At 35.6% G+C, this 17,745-nt stretch overlaps 1 protein-coding gene across 2 annotated transcripts; it reads left to right on the top strand.

The window, feature by feature from the left end:
- Positions 1–1,551: 1,551 nt before the first annotated feature.
- LOC138715820 (alpha-ketoglutarate-dependent taurine dioxygenase-like) lies at positions 1,552–17,244 on the top strand. 2 transcript variants are annotated; one of them, XM_069848918.1, is made up of 5 exons: positions 1,552–1,584; positions 1,668–1,766; positions 3,027–3,221; positions 9,882–10,279; positions 16,666–17,244. In XM_069848918.1, the coding sequence occupies exons 2-5, from the start codon at positions 1,682–1,684 to the stop codon at positions 16,807–16,809; spliced, it is 822 nt and encodes a 273-aa protein (XP_069705019.1). In that variant the 5' UTR covers positions 1,552–1,584; positions 1,668–1,681; the 3' UTR covers positions 16,810–17,244. The 2 variants fall into 2 exon arrangements, with proteins under 2 accessions (XP_069705019.1, XP_069705018.1); XM_069848917.1 differs by lacking the exon at positions 1,552–1,584 and having other exon boundaries at positions 1,591–1,766; positions 16,666–17,243.
- The last annotated feature ends 501 nt before the right edge of the window (positions 17,245–17,745 follow it).

Genomic DNA, 17,745 nt, shown 5'->3' with positions numbered 1-17,745 from the left:
ATTTATTATGGGGGCTCTTGAATCTCAGGAGGAACAAATTTTATTTTACAACAGGGCAACATAATCTGCTTGGCTCATTACCCAAATTTTTTGCATTGCATTTAATGCATATGTATTTTATGTATTTTAGCTCGATTCAATTGAGCATAGTTAAAATTTGGATTATAAAATAATGAAATGCTAGGCTAACGTATTATTACTGCATACTAAATCAATACACTCTCGTTGGTCGTTAATTCTCTGAGATAAACATTATTTTAAGAAATACAGGAAACGAATACACAGAATAGCCTATCAAGTTTTCTGTGCATAAGAAGCTATTTTAATCTTACCTGTTCTCAATTCACTCAGAAGTTACTATAATAACATTATAGCATTATGTCCATACAGAGAAACTACACTTTCCAATGGTGAAATAATAATTAATTATACAAATCGGTTAATTTAGCTTCCGATATTGCTTCATACGAACACAGAAACATTTTCTGTAGGCTATGATTCATAGCTTTCGATTGTTGTTGACCAAGGCCCCTTATAGACGAAGTCATTTGTTTATTTCATTACACGGCCTTAGATGGCAGTTATTTTAATTTTAAAACTCATTTATCTCATTAAATATCAGTCCTATCAACATTTTTCAAAGACTAAAACTTATCGGAAATGATTTTTAAAGAAATGTTTGTTATGTAACATTTTTCATAGTAATCAATAATAAGCGAGATATTTCGATTTATTTAATTCAGGCCCCCTTATAAACCCCCTTTTAAATAATATTTTGAATGCCATATAGCTTATAATCTAAGTTACAACGAACTTAATTTATATTCCAATTTTCATCGAAATCCGTTCAGCCATTATCGCGTGAAAAGGTAACAAACATACATACAGACAGACAGACAGACAGACAGACATACAAACAAAAATTTCAAAAAAGCGATTTTCGGTTTCAGGGTGGTTAATTATATATGTTAGGACCAATTATTTTTGGAAAATCGAAAATTACCAGATTCGGCTACAGATTTATTATTAGTATAGAATAGATGTACCAAAATATCATGCATGTGTGTTGAAAATATGGGTAAAACAGGCACTCATACCAATTTTTATATGGTGCAATTTAGCGGCCGAATTGAATTGGAAGCGAGGGGAAATGGGGGGAGAAATTTAAAAGGTACGCGAAAACTCGTCCTTGTAAAGGGAGTTCGGGGCTGAGAGAAACTGAGTAATTATGTGAGGTCCAAGCCTGTTGGCCACTTGTCTCACTCCGAGTTACGCTGCTCCACTGAAGGAAGGAGAAAAGCCGAAAATGGACGTAACCTCTTGGTACCACATGGGGGGGGGCGACTGCAAAACAAGTCACGTTATAACATAACCTCACATTACAGTAAAAAAGGAATTCGCAGAGACATGGGAACGGCCAATCTGTTTTATATGTGATATAACGTATACGTAATCAGAGATTTTAGATTGACAGTCTAGCAATCACTGTACCATAGCGGGTTTTAAAAATTCGAGTTGGCCACACTGTTAGCTATTACGTATCACGTAAGCAACGACCTATCATTACGGCGATAATCGATTACGGTAAGAGTAATGAGTAATAATAACAGGTGTGTTTGTTTTAGTAATGGTTTCTTAAAAATATATACCAATGAAGTTGTTTTCAGCATTCTATTCAAGGATGACAAATTATTATAGTCTTACACCGATTAAATTGGGATGTGAAGTGCGAGGTGTGGATCTGAAAACTGAAAATAGGCAGGAAGGTATGTTGAGATTATGGTAGGTAAACACATCAGTTACTGTAACTTAATCATTTTATATGCAAAAATATGATTGCTATTGCAGTTTTTCAAATACATATACTGGTTTATACTACGTAATTATTTGACTTGTATGTTGTTGAGCACTTGCATGTGGAGTTTGGTTAGGTTAGACCATGACGTTAGGTGAAGTTTGGTTAGGTTAGATCACGAGGCTAGGTTAGTAATATTAACGAGCTGTATTTCAGCTTGGAGTAGCCTCGTTGAGTTTGACTTACATCGTTTTGGGATACATTTCAGAACACGGATACCTTCCTTTCCTTCTTACTCCAAAATTCCAATTAGATATATTTGTGCCTTCACTGGGATTGTACAAATCTTAAGTTTAAGAAGATTCATACAGTTAGCCACACTGGTGTGGTCTGTAGCTAACGTGTGGGACTTCAAGTCTGTGCATAAGCTTGGGTTTGAATCTGCTAAGTTTTTCTTCCCAGGTTTTCCCCAACTGTATGCCGAATCCTAAGACTTAAGTTATCTGGATATTTTTTTTTTGCATTTTGGTTTTTCATAAATTAAGCCCTCCAATAAAATCTAAAAGCCATCATTGATGTCAGTATTTCGTCTACCAAAACTCGCTGGTTGCTAGAATTTAATAATGTTGATTTTTTCTACATCGATTTTATCTAGTTTATTTGCGTCCCAAACAACTTTGAGACATTAAAATTTACATTTTATATATAGACATTTTGCAAGGCAGTTACATTCAGTGATGAGTATAAGTTTTTTACATCTGCCAGTCCAAAGTTTTGTAAAACAAATTAAAAATATTGTTCATTCTAATATAGAAAACAATTAGGTGAAACGAGCGTTGAGGGACTTCCGCCGATTTTGGAATAGACACCGACGCATTTGAACTGCCGACATAGAAAACAAAAAATCACACTCAATCGCTTTCACCTTCATCTTGATGGGATAATAAAAGCCTAAACTAACCTAACCTAACCTAAGTATGTCGGTGTCTATTCCAAAATCGGCGGAAGTCCCTCAACGCTCGTTTAACCAACTATTTTTTACAGCTGTCATACATTATACTCTTTTGCTTTTCTTATCACTACTAATGCCTACTTAACATCTGCAGCTGACAAGAGTAGAATGTTGCCATAGATAAAGAGACATCTTAGTTGTTGATTCTTTGTGTCAAGTTCTGTGGTGTTTGTAAACAATTTCTGTGTTTTACATGAGTATGTGAACTACACTTTGCAGTGATTGACCAGATCAAGAAAGATGTGGCAGTCCACCGCATTCTGGTGTTCCGTGATCAGGGCGTGATCAGTGGACAGCGTCATGTGGAAATCAGCCGTTGGTTTGGGGAGCTGGAGTCAACCTTTTACAAGCACCCCAAGTCACCACACCCGGACGTGTTCAGGGTGTCAAATGATCGCAGAGAAGGCTGCACTGGTATGTGTTGAGTTTATTGTACTGCTCGTGATATACAGATGCGCTAGATGTTAAGAAGGAATATGTGTATGAAGAGTTTGCAAATACCAAACAGGCAAATGTCGTCTTTGATGCTATAGTTGTTATAATTCCAAAATTGTTTCCAAGGCTTAGGATTTTCCTTCTTGAAACATTTGTTTGAGAACATGTACTGGCTACATGATGTCTGTTTTTAAGACAAACCATCGGCAAACCGACGCTGTAAAACACCTCGACGTTTCCCCAGTTAAAGTAAATACAGTGCATATCCCTTTCAGTTCTTCAGTAAAAAATCTTGGCATTCACATGGATAATAATCTCAACAGGGACATGCAAATCACAGAAACCTGCAGAAAAGTATATTCTATTATCCATGTGCTAAAAAGGATAAATGTTCATCTTCCCTCTTGCTTAAAAAAGTCCCTTGTGCAGACGCTCGTATTTCGCTATTTTGACTATGCTGACATTTTACTGACTGACCTTTCCAGCGACAACGAAACGAAACTTCAACGTGCTCATAATTTGTGTGTACGTTTTGTAAGCAATGTTCGTAAATATGATCATATTACTCCATCCCTGAAAGCAATAGGCTGGCTTGAACTAGATAAGAAAAGAAATTTACATTCACTTCTCCTTCTCTTCGAAATCTTGAACTCTTCTATTCCTTCGTACCTGTCGTCTCGCTTCACTTACCTTTCTTCCCACCGCAATCTGAACACACGCTCTCGCCATGAAACAATACTAACAATACCATCCCATCGCACCTCCTCATACTCATCTTCTTTCACAATAGCCCTGCCAAGACTCTGGAATTCGCTACCTGCTAGCATCAGGGACTGTCGAAATAAAATTGAATTCAAACGCAAACTTACTAGGCACTTGATCAGTAATTGAGACTCGTTCAGACATGGTTTCTTGTAAATAGTTCTCTTAATCTATCACAAAATATTTCAATATCCGGTAATTTCATCACTATAGAATTTTGTTATTGTAGGTTTAATTTGTAATTCAGTAAATACAAAAATATTCTTTGTTCTTAACTTCTATGATAAAATGTCTAGCTTTCATTAATCAGGTAATCTTGTCGTACTTCAATTTTTATTGTAATTGTAAATTTAATATTAATTGTAATTTTATTCTTCATATTATAGTTATAATCCCCTGGTAGAGGGGCAGAGAAGGCCTGATGGCCTTATCTCTACCAGGTTAAATATATAAATAAATACTAAATACTAAATGTTTCACAAAATATGAAGGGAAAAAAAAGACTCCACGAGTATGATAATAAGTAACATTATTGCCAAGATTAACAATTTTTTATATGCAGTGAAGAAGTAGTTATCTTCTTAGTTCTATTCATAGTATATGATATAGTTTATGTGTGATCTGTAAGCTTAAGTGACAGTTTAAGGTACTTCTCTACCCTTGGGAGAAAAATTAATTGCACTTTTTATCCAAATTTAAAAACACTTTTTTCTCTAATTATTTGACACATAATTAAGGATTTTCACACAGAATAAACTCCTGAAATATTTTTGAGAGGGCAAGGGGGGAGCAGTTTTTTAAAACGAAAATTGAAATTTATTTTAGTTTTTGGCCCACAGTTTTATGTTAGAACAAAATGTTGTTGTTGTTGTTTTCTAATGCCAGGCGTTTGACAATAAAGTCATTTGACCTCTTACACTCCAATATTTTTCAAAGATATTATCATGACCAGCCACTGAAGCACAGATTTTGAGGTGTTGCGAATCCATTTCTTGGTTTGAGTTGCACAATGGGCAGTTAGGGGACTGATATATTCCAATTCTATGCAGGTGTTTGGCCAAACAATCATGGCCTGTTGCCTATCTAAATGCAGCTACAGACGATTTTCGTGGTAAATCTGGAATTAACTGTGGATTTTGATGCAGAGAGTTCCGTTTTTTCCCTTGGGATTGTGTTATTAAATTTTGTTTGTTGAAGTCTAAGTATGTAGATTTAATAAATCTCTTCACAGAGTAATACGTAGATTCAGTAACAGGTCTGTAAGTAGCAGTGCTGCCCTTCTTTGCTAAAGCATCCGCATTCTCTTTTCCCAGAATTCCACAATGGGGTCGTATCCATTGGAAAACAATTCTTTTATTGAGTGATATTAATTGAGAGAGCATTTTAGTTATTTCTGCTGTTTGAGATGAAGGTGTGTGTTTAGAGACTATTGATAGGATAGCTGCTTTGGAGTCTGACAATATAACTGCATTCTTAAATTTATTGATGTGGCATAGAAGATTCCTGAGACTTTCACTTATTGCAATGATTTCTCCATCAAAACTTGTTGTTCCATACCCAAGTGATCTATAAAGTGAGAAGAGACAGCACATAACACCTGCACCGGCACCTTGTTCTCTGGAGATCAAGGATCCGTCGGTGTATAAATGAAGCCAGTTTTGTGGAGGGTACCTAATATCAATTGTCCCTAAAGACAATTGTTTCATTATTTCAGTGTTTACTTCTGATTTCAGTATTTCTTCTGTTAAATTTAGATTATATTCTATATTTAATAGAGTTAAAGGGTTTGGTTTAATTTGTAAGTTTTCTTTTAAATTCGGGATATTGATTTTCTGTTTTAATTCTTTAACTCCATTTAGAACAAAATGTCTTTCACTGCCTTACTCCTAAAAGAACACAGAATCAGCTGTGAAAACAGTTTTTCCCTATCATATCCCATTAAAGAAAATTGTCATTTTATTTTTTTTTAATTTTGAACATAAATATAAAAATTTAAGATCTTGGAATTTTAAATTAACTTTCTTAGACACTGTTTGTAGTCTGGCTCTTAGCTATGATAATCAGCTTCATTTTGATGCAAGAATAATGAAAATATCTCAATTCTAAGTGCACTTTGTGTGATCATTAGTGTTGTAAAATGCTGTAAAACTGAACACGGAGAAAAATCATCTACATCCTGAGGGTATGTTGTAACCACACTGCTTCCTGATTGTTTGAAAAATAATACAGTCAAACTCTACTGCCAAATTCCAATTGTTATTACACGAAAAATATATAAAATTGACAGAATGAGAGGGATCGACACTTACAGAACTGCACTTCCGGTTTAAAGAAAGGGTGCTTCCGGTCAATAAAAACTCAGCAAATTAATTAACTAAACATCATAGAGACAAAACTGATACATTTTCTAAAACTGGAAAGTTTAAGCTTTCAGACGACATAAAAATAAAAAAAAATAAAAATAATTTTTTTTAAGGAAAATTAAAAATTAAGGGTAGATGGGTACCTTAAAAAAGTAGTCTTTAGAAAATCAGAAATTGTCCTTCTTTTCTCTCGTCAATAGTTCTCAGTGGACCATAAAGAGAAACCATTTACATCTTAAATCTATTTGAGAAATTTTGTTTGTAAAATTTAATTTAATATATCTATCTTGTGTGAATTTCCACAAGTATTTAGTGGGTGACAAACAACATTCCTTGATCAAACAAATTGGGTCATCAGTGGGGTTGTGATTTTATGGTGATTATTTTATCCTAATTTCGGAGCTTAAAATAGTTTGATTTCGGTAAATATTTCGTAAAAAAAAACAAACAATTTCGTATATATTTCGCACGAAAAGAAAGAAAGTTAAAAAAATAATAAAATAACATTTTCTTAAATTATTATTGAAATAGTTCCTTCTCTAGATTTGTCTTCATGACGCATACAATTTGGAGAGTTGAAGATTCCAATTTTATAAAGATGTACAGCCAAATAGTCGCGACCTGTTAACAATCTAAATGTTGCTGCAGCATCATGTCTTGGATTTTCGGGAATCAAGTATTTATTTTGCAATATGGCTGCCCATGATTTGTCATTGCTTTGAATTTTGAAGTGCTCCAACAGTTCTTTCTGGAAGTTTCTTTTAATTAAAATTTTGGAGAATGATAGGATAAAGTTTGATTTGGTTTTTGTAAAATTTTGGTGCCCTTCTTTGCCAAAAAAATCAGCAATATAATTACTGTGGGTCCCGCAATGAGAGGGTATCCATTAAAGATGGATCATTTTGTTTTGTTAAAAAATAATCTGATAATTTTTTTTTTTATTTCTAACACTCTACTGCAGATTGAAGAATTATTAGTTGCTATTGCTTGTATAGCCGAAGTTGAATCACTTAAAATAACTGTGCACTGAAATGAATTTATTCTGTAGAGATGATGTGTTAGTGCCATCTCTATTGCCTGAATTTCACCATCAAAGTGGGTGGAGTTTTCCAAACTGCGACATAGAACCTAATAATTTTGAGTAAATTCCAGCACCATTTCAAACTTCTGCTTCCAGTTTGGATCTATCTGTGTAAATATGTAGCCATCATGGTTCAGAGTATAGACTGTGAATTGTTTCCGTGTAATTTGTTTTAATTCATTAGGAGTCTTATAATTTTTAGGAGTGTTCATTTAAATTTGTATTATGGATGATATCTATATCTTCTATGAGTGGTATTGCTAAGATAAGTTTTTCTGGCTTTTATAAAAATTTCCAATTCACTGCGGGCTAAAGCAAGGAGATGCACTATCACCTTTACTTTTTAATTTCGCTCTAGAATATGCCATTAGGAAAGTTCAAGATAACAGACAGAATTTGGAATTGAACGGGTTACATCAGCTCCTTGTGTATGCAGATGACGTGAATATGTTAGGAGAAAATCCACAAACGATTAGGGAAAACACGGAAATTTTACTTGAAGCAAGTAAAGCGATAGGTTTGGAAGTAAATCCCGAAAAGACAAAGTATATGGTTATGTCTCGTGATCAGAATATTGTACGAAATGGAAATATAAAAATTGAGATTTATTCTTCGAAGAAGTGGAAAAATTCAAATATCTTGGAGCAACAGTAACAAATATAAATGACACTCGGGAGGAAATTAAACACAGAATAAATATGGGAAATGCGTGTTATTATTCGGTTGAGAAGTTTTTGTCATCTAATCTGCTGTCAAAAAATCTGAAAGTTAGAATTTATAAAACAGTTATATTACCGGTTGTTCTGTATGGTTGTGAAACTTGGACTCTCACTCTGAGAGAGGAACAGAGATTAAGGGTGTTTGAGAATAAGGTTCTTAGGAAAATATTTGGGGCTAAGAAGGATGAAGTTACAGGAAAATGGAGAAAGTTATTAAACACAGAACTGCACGCATTGTATTCTTCATCTGACATAATTCATCATATCCGTCACGTATTAGACCCTACAGGATCTGTTACGGTCTCATGCCAGCGCTTTCGTGGTCTTCCCAATTTCCTCTTTCCTCTTGGTACATAAGTAAGAATCTGTTTAGGCCATCTAGTGCGATCCATCCTTTCGACATGTTTTTTCCACTGAAGTCGATATTGTTGAACAAAATTAACTATAGGATCCATTTTTAGTTCCTGCAATATGTCCACATTTTTACGGTGTTCCAGCAAAGAGCATCCCGCTGTTCGTCTCATGAACCTCATTTCAGCTGTCGTCAGCCTTTGCTCATCAGCTTTTCTGATTGTCCATGCCTCGCTACCGTAAGTGAGGACCGGTCGAGCTAGTGTTTTATATACCTTTAGCCTTGTATGTTTCTGAACATGGGAGGATTTGAAGACGGCGTTAATGCGCCAGTGATTTTTATAAATTCAGATATTTTGTTTGACATATCTTCATCAGTGATGTAAGAGAGGTTATAACCCAAATAGTTAAAGGAATTAACACGTTCAATTAAAGTATTATTTATCATGATCTTACTTGGAATTGGGTTGTCTCCCGAAAATGCCATGACTTTTGTTTTCTCTTTTGAGATTTCCATATTGAAATCTGAGGCGGTTATTTGCAAATTATAAATTGCTCTTTGTAAAGCATCCTCTGTTTTAGCGATAATAACCTGATCGTCGGCAAACATTAGTGTATCGAGAACTGTGTTTCGATTATTTTGAATTCCAGCGTGATGACTTTGCCTCCAAATGTATAAAATATGGTTCATATATATAATAAACAACAGAGGGGAAAGACCGCACCCTTGTCTAACACCTTGGTTTACCTGACATAATTAGGAACATTAAATCCAACATTTGAGATGGGCAGGACATGTAGCACATATGAGCGAATCCAGAAATGCATATAGAGTGTTAGTTGGGAGACCAGAGGGAAAAGGACCTTTGGGGAGACCGAGATGTAGATGGGAGGATAATATTAAAATGGATTTGAGGGGGGTGGGATATGATGATAGAGACTGGATTAATCTTGCACAGGATAGGGACCAATGGCGTGCTTATGTGAGGGCGGCAATGAACCTTCGGGTTCCTTAGATACCATTTGTAAGTAAGGCTTTCATAATAATAATAATAATAATAATAATAATAATAATAATAATAATAATGCACAAAATTTAAAATTTCGATAATGTAAATTGTAAGCAATTTTAATAATGACCCCCTCTCCCCTTAAAAAATTCTGTGTATGCCACTGCTCCCTCTGTTATAGCTGGTGTATTGAACTTCATTGTGCTACTCATTATAGCTCCACAAATTCCTTTTGATGCCTCTGTATCTAGTGCAATTAAAAATAACATGTAAAGTTTGCCCTAACAATTTGGTCACGTGTGTACTTGATTCATATTGTCCAGCTGTGCAGTGTCAGATTTGTGTGATTGCAGGGGTTGGTCGCACTGGCTGGCACATCGATGGCTCCTTCCAGCCGGCCCCCTTTGCGTACTCCCTGTACCACATGGTGTCCATTCCTCGCACAGGGGACACAGTGTTCGCGCCCCTCAACGAGATCGTGGAGGGTCTGGCACCGGCCAAGAGACGTGAGTGGGAGCGGCTGTGGATGCTCAGTGACCGACGCACGGGTCCCGTGCACCCGCTCATATACCCACACCCGATCACAGGCAAGGCAACTATGTGCTTCCACCTGGGCATGACGTGCAACTACATCTGGGACTACGGGACGCCGCAGGAACGCATGACCACTGAGGACGAGTTTGAACGCATCACCAGGGACATCCACCATGAGTTCGTGAAGGATGGTGGCAAGATCCAGTACTCACACAAGGTGCGTAGTGAGCTAGCAGTTGCTTCGAATTATCAAGTTCGTGTGTGATGGTGACTGGGTAACTTGCCCAATCTAGGGGGACAAAAGTCAAATTCCGACTTACGATGAAAGAGTAATGGAACGGAGAAAAATTCTCTCCGGCACCGGGATTTGAACCCGGGTTTTCAGCTCTACGTGCTGACACTTTATCCACTAAGCCACACCGGATTCCACCCTGGCGTCGGAAGAATCATCTCAGTTTTAAGTTCCAACTCTTGGGTTCCCTCTAGTGGCCGCCCTCTGCACTACGTCATAGATATCTATGAACCTAGGACCGAAGTCCACACATGTGCTGAGATGCACTCGTAATGAGTGACTAGTTGGCCGGGATCCGACTGAATAAGCGCCGTCTTAAATCACGAAGTGATTTACGCATATCATATATGTTATTTTTTTTAATGTACCGAAGTACATATGATATTTCATCATATGATGACGCAGAATATCTGCATGGAAATATCATATGTACTTCGGTACATTAAAAAACTAACATATATGATATGCGTAAATCAATTCATGATTTAAAACGGCGCTTATTCCGTCGGATCCCGGCCAACTAGTCACTCATTACGAGTGCACCTCAGCACATGTGTGGACTTCGGTCCTTGGTTCATAGATATCTATGACGTAGTGCAGAGGGCAGCCACTAGAGGGAACCCAAGAGTTGGAACTTAAAACTGAGACGATTCTTCCGACGCCAGGGTGGAATCCGGTGTGGCTCAGTGGATAAAGCGTCAGCACGTAGAGCTGAAAACCCCGGTTCAAATCCCGGTGCCGGAGAGAATTTTTCTCCGTTCCATTACTCTTTCATCGTATGATGACACAGAATATCTGCATGGAAATATCATATGTACTTCGGTATATTAAAAAAAAAAAATTCCGACTTGTTTAGTTAGGCATAGATGAATATGAATTCATGTTGTTTAACAGTTGGAGCCCAGTTTCTTCAACCTTTGTTAAAATGCACCTAACATAGAGGTTTTTTTTTTATTATTCAATTTAATAAACCCTATTTCACCCTGAGGTATATTAGGGTTACTGGCTTCATTTGTACACTGACGGATCCTTGATCTCCAGAGAACAAGGTGCCGGTGTAGGTGTTACGTGCTGTCTCTTCTCACTTTATAGATCTCTTGGATATGGAATAACAAGTTTTTATGGTGAAATCATTGCAATAAGTGAATGTCTCAGGAATCTTCTATGCCACATCAATAAATTTAGGAATGCAGTTATATTGTCAGACTCCAAAGCAGCTATTCTATCAATCGTCTCTAAACACACACCTTCATCTCAAACAGCAGAAATAACTAAAATGCTCTCTCAATTAATATCACTCAATAAAAGAATTGTATTCCAATGGATACCATCCCATTGTGGAATCCTGGGAAACGAGAATGCAGATGCTATAGCAAAGAAGGGCAGCACTGCTACTTACAGACCTGTTACTAAATCTACATATTACTCTGTGAAGAGATTTATTAAATCTACATACTTAGACTTCAACAAACAAAATTTGATAACTCAATCCCAAGGGAAAAAATGGAACTCTCTGCATCAAAATCCACAGTTAATTCCCGATTTACCACGAAAATCGTCTGTAGCTGCATTTATATTGGCAACAGGCCATGATTGTTTGGCCAAACACCTGCATAGAATTGGAATATATCAGTCCCCTAACTGCCCATTCAAACCAAGAAATGGATTCGGAACACCTCAAAATCTGTGCTTCAGTGGCTGGTCATGATAATATCTTTGAAAAATATTGGAGTGCAAGAGGTCAAATGACTTTATTGTCAAACGCCTGGCATTAGAAAATAACAACATATTAGGGTTATAGTTGGCATCAAAATACATATTTTATAACCAATAAACAATAGTAAAATTATAATATAAAATTGTGGTCACAGTTACAATTCACATGAATAATGTAGAAGAATGCACCTTAATGAAACAATGGATTCTGTTAAAGATTAATGAGATGTTTGAGGAATAATCAATGCAAAAGATATACAAGAATGTCTAACCGTTTCAGAGTAAATACACGACCTTAAAAAGATAATCAAGGTCGCGTATTTACTCTAAAACGGTTAATTAATTGCAAGTTAAAACTATAAATTGCTGTTAAAAATATTGCGTCTCTTCAGCTTTATATTTCACATTTTAACATTCTGTTTGTTAACTCTCTGTTAGGACCAGAGATTCTAGAGTTTAACCATTACCTATAACCTAGTATAGGCTCAGTTATGTTTTCTGAACTCTGACAATTGCGATTCTCGCTTGTTTCCGTTGTTTGATTCAGAGAGGATAGAAGTCTTTGTATTCTCTCAGGTTTGATTTATGCTTCTTTCCGTTGTCTGTATCGCAGTAGCATGGAGCGGAATATTGGTATTGCTGTTGTGAAATGAAAAACACTGGAACAAAAAGAAATCGTGGGACTAATTTCTCTTTGTTCGAGCTGGAATAATTTCGCAGTATAAACCAACTATTGAGAATAAACAAACAAACAAATCTATGTTGAATGCGAAAAGTGAGGCTTGGCAGAAAATCGCCTAAACCTTTGTATGAACTTCTGGTCTGTCAAATCACAGAAATCATCCCCTCTGTTTATGTATGCATGGATATAATTTTCTAAATGATCAAGATATAAAAGTTCAGCATCTAACGCACCAGCCATATTGGATACTTCTATGCTAACAGAGAGTTAAATGATTTAACTGCATGAAATTGGGCAGTTAAATTAACATGGTTTTAACAGCCTGTTAGTAGTAACAGTAGTTGAAGAAATGCTTCAACTGTTAAGTTTACAGTTAAAATGGAATAACACACTGTTATAATTTAACAAAAGTTGAAGAAACTGGGCCTTAATATTCAAATATAATAGAAGTCTAAAATCTTCGAAACTTCAAAAACTTCACAGTATTAAAATTTGTTAAAAACTTTCTAATAAATTTTAAGACGGCAAAGTTTCTAAAGTTATTGTATTTTAAAAGTATGTTACACAATTAATTTAACTGCTTTTATAATTTTTTCTTTCTATATTTCCACATCAGTGAAAAACTGAAAGTCGATGCTAGAAATTAATGTAATAGCACGTTCGAAAACATCTACTTTGAACTGCAGTTTAGCATATTTTATTGCGCTTGAATGTGATTTTAAAGGTTGCTTCTGTTGTGGGATTGATCTTAGAGTTACACCCATTACTTGGTACCTGCTGTATAGGAGCTTATGAATGAAACAAGTGTTTCTTGTAACATTGCAACCACTGTAAAATGTGCTGCTTATGACATTATTCATTAAAAATGTTATATTAGCAAAGTATCGAGGTCATGATTGGGGATATCAATTGGCACTGATACCTCTTGAGTATCAATGGTATCGAGGTATCATGACATCAGGAGTCCTCTGTAATAGTATTTGGTGTCTTTGAGTGATAGCCCAAGAAAATAAACTATAGACAGGAATGACATTGATATGACAGTAAAAAAATTGAATTGTTGTCAAATTCATCATCATCATCATCATCATCATCATCATCATCATCATCATCATCATCATCATCATCATCTCCTTCAACGTTTAATCCTTTCGACCTGTTCCATCTCCATCAAAATTGGTCTCGCCATCTTTTAACTGGTCTTCCTCTTGGATTATAAGCCATGGCTGCTCTAGCAATATGTGTAGTTGGCATTCTATCCATGTGTTCTTTCCAGTCCTGTTGTTTGTTCTAATTATTTCTATTATAGTTTGTATATTTAGTTCCTTTCTTATATCTTCATTCCTCTTTCTACTCAACAAAGTATAGCCAGCTACGTATCTCAAAAACTTCATTTCTCTTGCATCAATTCATGGTCTTTTGTTAGAGTCCAGCATTCACAACCGTACAAGAAATCAGGGATTGCCATGGCTTTATAAAACTTCAATAAAGTCTCCTTTCTCACCACCCTTTTTACGTAAAGTATGGTGAATTGTACCACAAAAATAGTTAAATATATTTAATTTATTATCAGTTTCAAATTTTTTTCCATAAGTTGTAGAGCAACCAAATATTTAAATTTTTTAACTTGTTCTATTATTTTAGCATCTATAACTATTTTTGTTCTAATTGGGTGAGGTCCTAGAAAAGCCATTAGTTTTGTTTTATTTACAGATATTGCCATGTTAAAACTAATTGCTATTTGATTCAACTTGAAAATGGTTTTTTTGTAAAGTAATTTAATTTTCACTAATGAGTAATGACAACCTAGCTATAGCAAATAGTATAGCTGTTGTAAGACTTATTTAATTTATTTTCAAATCATTCAGCCAAATTTCTATGACCAAATTTCAAATATAAGTTAAAAAGTGTCGGTGATAAGGGGCACCCCTGTCTGACTCCTTGATTTATTTCTGCTGTATCATTTCGGAATGCTTTTATTTGTATTGTATTATTTCTATAAAGGCTCTGTGTAGCTCTTATTAGATAAATGTTGTTAAATTAATTAATTTAAAATAAGAAAGTACAGTGACGGACATCAAAGGGATGTAGCAATCTGTGCACATCTGGGAGGTGTTCTTTATTGGAAGGGAGGCTCCCCATTTTGACAGCAAATTTATAATATGCATTATGTATCTCTTCACGCTTTAAATGAAATGTATTACTGTGGTTTAATTCTAAATACAGTCTACTGTACTACAGTAAATTCTTTGCAACTTTGAACTACAGTAGATAAGACCGAAAAAGAAAAATATAGTACTGTGCCATGCAATTTTATTCTAGGTCTACAGTTACGCAGTACTGTAATTTACAGTTTTCAACTTAACCTTTACGTTCAGGTGCCATGACTATCGAAAGAGAACAACTGATTGAAGTGAAGAGAATAATCCTACTAATCCTATCATGTGTCGAATACAATTTCACGATCACGGAAACCTTGGACCCATCAGACAGGTTAAATTTTATGACTTTGTTTATCCACCCGCTTCCAGCTAAGAAGGGGTAGCCGGCTGGGTTAGTGGTAGCCTACGAGACCCTTATTGTCTTCTTTCATCTTAAGGAATTTCTGTACTAAGGAGGTAAAGCAACTTTAGGACTGTGAAACAGCTGTTCGTGTCCGTGTCTGAGAGTGTCCGTAAACGAGAGTTAAATTTATAATTATTTCTATATTATTTCAGTTGGACATAAAAATCTGTCTGTATAAGAGGAGTGTCCGTATCTTGGGGGTGTCCGTAAGGAGAGGTTTCACTGTATGTGCCAGAGTGCTGCATTGGAGTTAAATCGTTCGCTTGAACTCGGTCGAGTGTCGCACCCTCGAGTGAGATACGATCGGTCGTGATACGCTCGTAATAAATAGAAGCACGGTACAAGGTCATCTCACCGTCATGTCTTATCTTGTATGGAAGGCGACAGATAAGATACACATATGTTTTGCTCTCACAGTAAAAATAAGGCTTTATTTTCTGCGTTTATGACAAACGTTTAATGAAACGTACCAAAACAGTAACATGAAGTTATAAATAAAATAATATGAAAAACTTCGATATACAGTTATTATTGCTAATTAATAATTATTCAATATTTGATTTACCACACATATAATATGATAGGTCCATACATAGTGTTCCGCCTATATACTGCGACAATGTAGAAACGTTTTACAAAATATTATTGATATAGCAGTAGATTAATAACAATATTAGTACAGAGATAACGTCACAGAAAATATAATAAAACGAATAATCATGCTGCACAACTGTTACAGACGCAAAGATTGATACACTAATTATTAGATATTATTACTAGAAAACTTGATACGGTTCTTGCATTATCGTGATTGTGTTCTCTGTTTATAATAATTACATTTACATCCAATAACATCTATCAGATGTGGTAAAAACAAAATCACTCCTGTTTGGAAAAAAAAAAAAAAACATTTACCTACAACATTTATATTACATTTTAAAGCAAGTTTGTAGTTGTACTATGGAGAGGTTAGTTAAACACTGCAAAGTTTTGAAATGATAAACATCTATGATGTTACTACACATTTCATCACTGTAACAAGAACGAATGTCTAACGCTCGGCTTATACCGTTCGAGGATTTATCGCTCGCGACAATTTTACCCATCATGCATGTGCGCTACCTATCGGATTATGTTATGAACTACTTGGCGCTCGAGCAAAAACGTCTGGTATGTGCTTTCTTCTTGACATCCATCTTTTAATAGCCAATGCACTCTTCGTAATGGACATACTGTATTGTTTCCAAATATTTGACAAAATTCTCTGTGAAATGGAATAAATATCGAGAAACTAGTCACTGTAGATGGTACTTGTCATTCTACTGCATTGTTGTCGTGTCTTTCACAGTGGCAGGAAGGGGACTTCATCATCTCTGACAACCTGGCAGTGGGACATGAAGCCACACCGGATACTCAGCTGCCTGTGGAGATTGTCGGCTTGCGTGTGCTGCATCGCACCACCATCAAGGGGACCACTCCCCCCGCCAAGTAACATTCCAGGTGCTTGCTGTGCACCATAACGTGATAGATTGAAGGTTGTAATATTTTATGAGTTGTAAGCTTAACCAAATATATTGTTACTGTTTTATGTTACAAGATGCCAAATAATTTGTTGTTTTATATTGTCTCCAGATGTTGTCAAATAAGACCTTTCTGGAGTTCTACTAGTCGGGTAATGTTCAGTTCTTCTCGTTTCAACTTTGCTGGATCTCTTATCGTAGATAGAATTCTTTTTGTGGGCTGTATGCCAAGTGTGTGTTTCGATACATTCCCAGAAGGAATGTGGCTAACTCAAACACTCTGTCTGCCCAATACTGAAAAGTTTTGTCAAAAAATCTTAAATATTTTATTTTTAAGCATTGAGAAACTAGAAGGATGACTTTATCGTTAAATTTTGAACATGGGATATATAAAATTCTTAAATAAATATATATATATATATATATATATATATATATATATATATATATATATATATATATTCTAATTCAGTGGAATATTATTTTAATTCTAACACCAAAGGAATATATAAATAATTTGAATTTACGAGTGTGTTTCTCGATAATTGTGAAACTTGGACTCTCACTCTGAGAGAGGAACATAGGTTAAGGGTGTTTGAGAATAAGGTGCATAGGAAAATATTTGGAGCTAAGTGGGATGAAGTTACAGGAGAATGGAGAAAGTTACACAACGCAGAACTGCACGCAATGTATTCTTCATCTGACATAATTAGGAACATTAAATCCAGACGTTTGAGATGGGCAGGGCATGTAGCACGTATGGGCGAATCCAGAAATGCATATAGAGTGTTAGTTGGGAGACCGGAGGGAAAAAGACCTTTAGGGAGGCCGAGACGTAGATGGGAGGATAATATTAAAATGGATTTGAGGGAGGTGGGATATGATGATAGAGTCTGGATTAATCTTGC

Source organism: Periplaneta americana, chromosome 15 (assembly GCF_040183065.1).
Source record: "Periplaneta americana isolate PAMFEO1 chromosome 15, P.americana_PAMFEO1_priV1, whole genome shotgun sequence".
NCBI lineage: Eukaryota > Metazoa > Arthropoda > Insecta > Blattodea > Blattidae > Periplaneta > Periplaneta americana.
The sequence above is the reverse complement of the archived record's forward strand: the minus strand, read 5'-3'. Positions and strand labels throughout refer to the sequence as shown.

What these genes read in the sequence shown, in the direction of transcription:
- LOC138715820 (XM_069848917.1), top strand. Translation starts at nt 1,652, where the DNA reads ATGAAGTTGTTTTCAGCATTCTATTCAAGGATGACAAATTATTATAGT. An exon ending in AACTGAAAATAGGCAGGAAG is followed by an intron (nt 1,767 to 3,026) that starts GTATGTTGAGAT and finishes TACACTTTGCAG; the next exon opens with TGATTGACCAGATCAAGAAA. An exon ending in TCGCAGAGAAGGCTGCACTG is followed by an intron (nt 3,222 to 9,881) that starts GTATGTGTTGAG and finishes GTGTGATTGCAG; the next exon opens with GGGTTGGTCGCACTGGCTGG.